Raw genomic sequence first — 2,036 nt, forward strand, 5'->3', positions numbered from 1 at the left:
TATATATATATATACATATACATACAAATATACATATATATATATATATATATATATATATATACACAAGACAAACCTCTACATCTTTAGCAGTTTTCAATCCCAAGCTGCACCACTCATGGAGGAGGGCGAGGCGTTGGCGTATGCGGCGTTCTTCAATAAGAAGCTGCACCAGACGTTCCTGCTGCTCATCAGTTTGAAACCTAGCCAGGGGCCTGCATGCGGTGTACATACACCCGAAAAAAAGAAAAAAAATATTAAAAAGGAAGTGAAAAGTGTTGAGAAAGGGAAATGAATATACACATATTAGATGCAGAAACATACGAGGTGCAACTTTTGACGCTCCTGCTGCTGCTGCTGCTGCTGCTGCTGCTGCTGCTGCTGCTGCTGCTGTTGTTGTTGCTGTTGCTGCTCGTCTCACTTAAAGAGGTTGTGGAGATCTCTTTCTTCTTTTGTTCTTTTTTTGTCTCGCATGTGAATCGACTTAACGTCCAGCAACCCCCTGAAGTGTACACAGCCCCGCATGCAACAATCCAGCCCCATTGGGAACTGCTGCATGCAGGCCTGCATGCAGCGGACTGCATGCATGCATGCATGCATGCATGCATGCATGCATGCATGCATGCATGCAAAGTCTGTGGATTCAATCACAAAGAACACCCGCACGGGCATGCACAGAACTACACTACGCCCACAGAAAACAGGTGGGGTCGCCAACATCAAGCCCCAATCGCATGCATGCACGCATGCATGCATGCATGCATGCATGCATGCATGGGTAAGGGCGCACCTGCTGATGATGGTGTTTTTTCTGTATATGCGTTCGTCGAGTTTAGAATTATAAATCTCGATGATTTGTAGTTTCAGCTGTCTCTCCTGCACCGCCTCTCCGTCTGTACACCCCAAAACGCATGCGCATGCATGCACTCGTTTCTACGTCTTGTATGCGGTGTATGTACACTGCATGCATGCGTTCATGACATCTAATAAAACATAAACTACATCCAGCCCCATATACACAGACCTGCATTCCGCTGCAGCTACTCACACCAACGCAACACCAAAAAGCCCGTGCATGCATGCACCCACATGTATACAACCCCACGCATGCATGCATGCATGCATGCATGCATGGGTGTAACCGCACGCATACACCTAACCGCACGCATGCATGCATGCATGCATGCAAACGCATGCATGCAAACGCATGCATGCAAACGCATGCATGCAAGTGCGTGCATGCATGCATGCATGCGTACCCTTGAATTCCATATCAGCTAGGATGAGTTCAGCGTCGTTATCGAACTCGACGTCAAAGTCTCCGCGTAGGGGCCAGTAGCCGACGATAGAGTGAGAAGGTTTGGGGCTTTTGCGGGCGAGGGGAGTGGGGCTGGTCGTGCCGCCAACGGGCTCTGCGCATGCATGCACACGCATGCACACATGTGCATGCATGCAAACTTATGCATGCATGCAAACGCATGCATGCATGCATGCATGAGTGCATACAAAAGAAGAATCTTTTGGGCTTCAGTTCTGCTTTCCCCATCATACACATCATGATTTGCCCCCATGCGGTGTACATACACCTGGGCTGCAGATACACCAGAGCTGCGTATACACCTGAGCTGCGTATACACCTGAGCTGCGTATACACCTGTGTGCAGCGCGTACGTATATATATATATATATATATATATATATATATATATATATATATATATATATATATATATATATATATAAATACCTGGTTCAGTTTTCGTTAGTTGTTGTGCTTCTCTGAGTGTTTTAGCTTCTTCTGGTGTGATAGCTCCCCCATCTTTGTTTTGTATAAGTGCAGATAAATCAGGAAGAGGAGAAGTTGGAGAATTTAAATAAAAATTTAAATAATGGCGTTCACATTGATCTGCTGTCTTTGGCTCCATTGATGCATGCGATACCAACTCAGCCACCTCCTGAGACACACAAATAAATAAATAAATAAATAAATAAATAAATAAATAAATAAATATATATATATATATATATATATATAT

The 2,036-nt window shown here is 44.4% G+C and overlaps 1 protein-coding gene across 1 annotated transcript in view; it reads right to left on the reverse strand.

Moving 5' to 3' along the window:
• The window catches only part of EMH_0041110 (transcriptional co-activator ADA2-A, putative), a gene marked incomplete at both ends in the record, with an annotated part of 5,519 nt that overhangs the window by 1,668 nt on the left and 1,815 nt on the right, over window positions 1–2,036 (reverse strand). The window contains 5 exons of the mRNA XM_013495591.1: window positions 77–215; window positions 422–502; window positions 791–893; window positions 1,260–1,412; window positions 1,748–1,955. Coding sequence (XP_013351045.1) covers window positions 77–215; window positions 422–502; window positions 791–893; window positions 1,260–1,412; window positions 1,748–1,955 — 684 coding nt within the window. The remainder of the gene's footprint in view (window positions 1–76; window positions 216–421; window positions 503–790; window positions 894–1,259; window positions 1,413–1,747; window positions 1,956–2,036) is intronic.

Source organism: Eimeria mitis, genomic scaffold (genome assembly GCF_000499745.2).
Source record: "Eimeria mitis Houghton genomic scaffold, Emh_scaff1653, whole genome shotgun sequence".
Classification (NCBI taxonomy): domain Eukaryota; phylum Apicomplexa; class Conoidasida; order Eucoccidiorida; family Eimeriidae; genus Eimeria; species Eimeria mitis.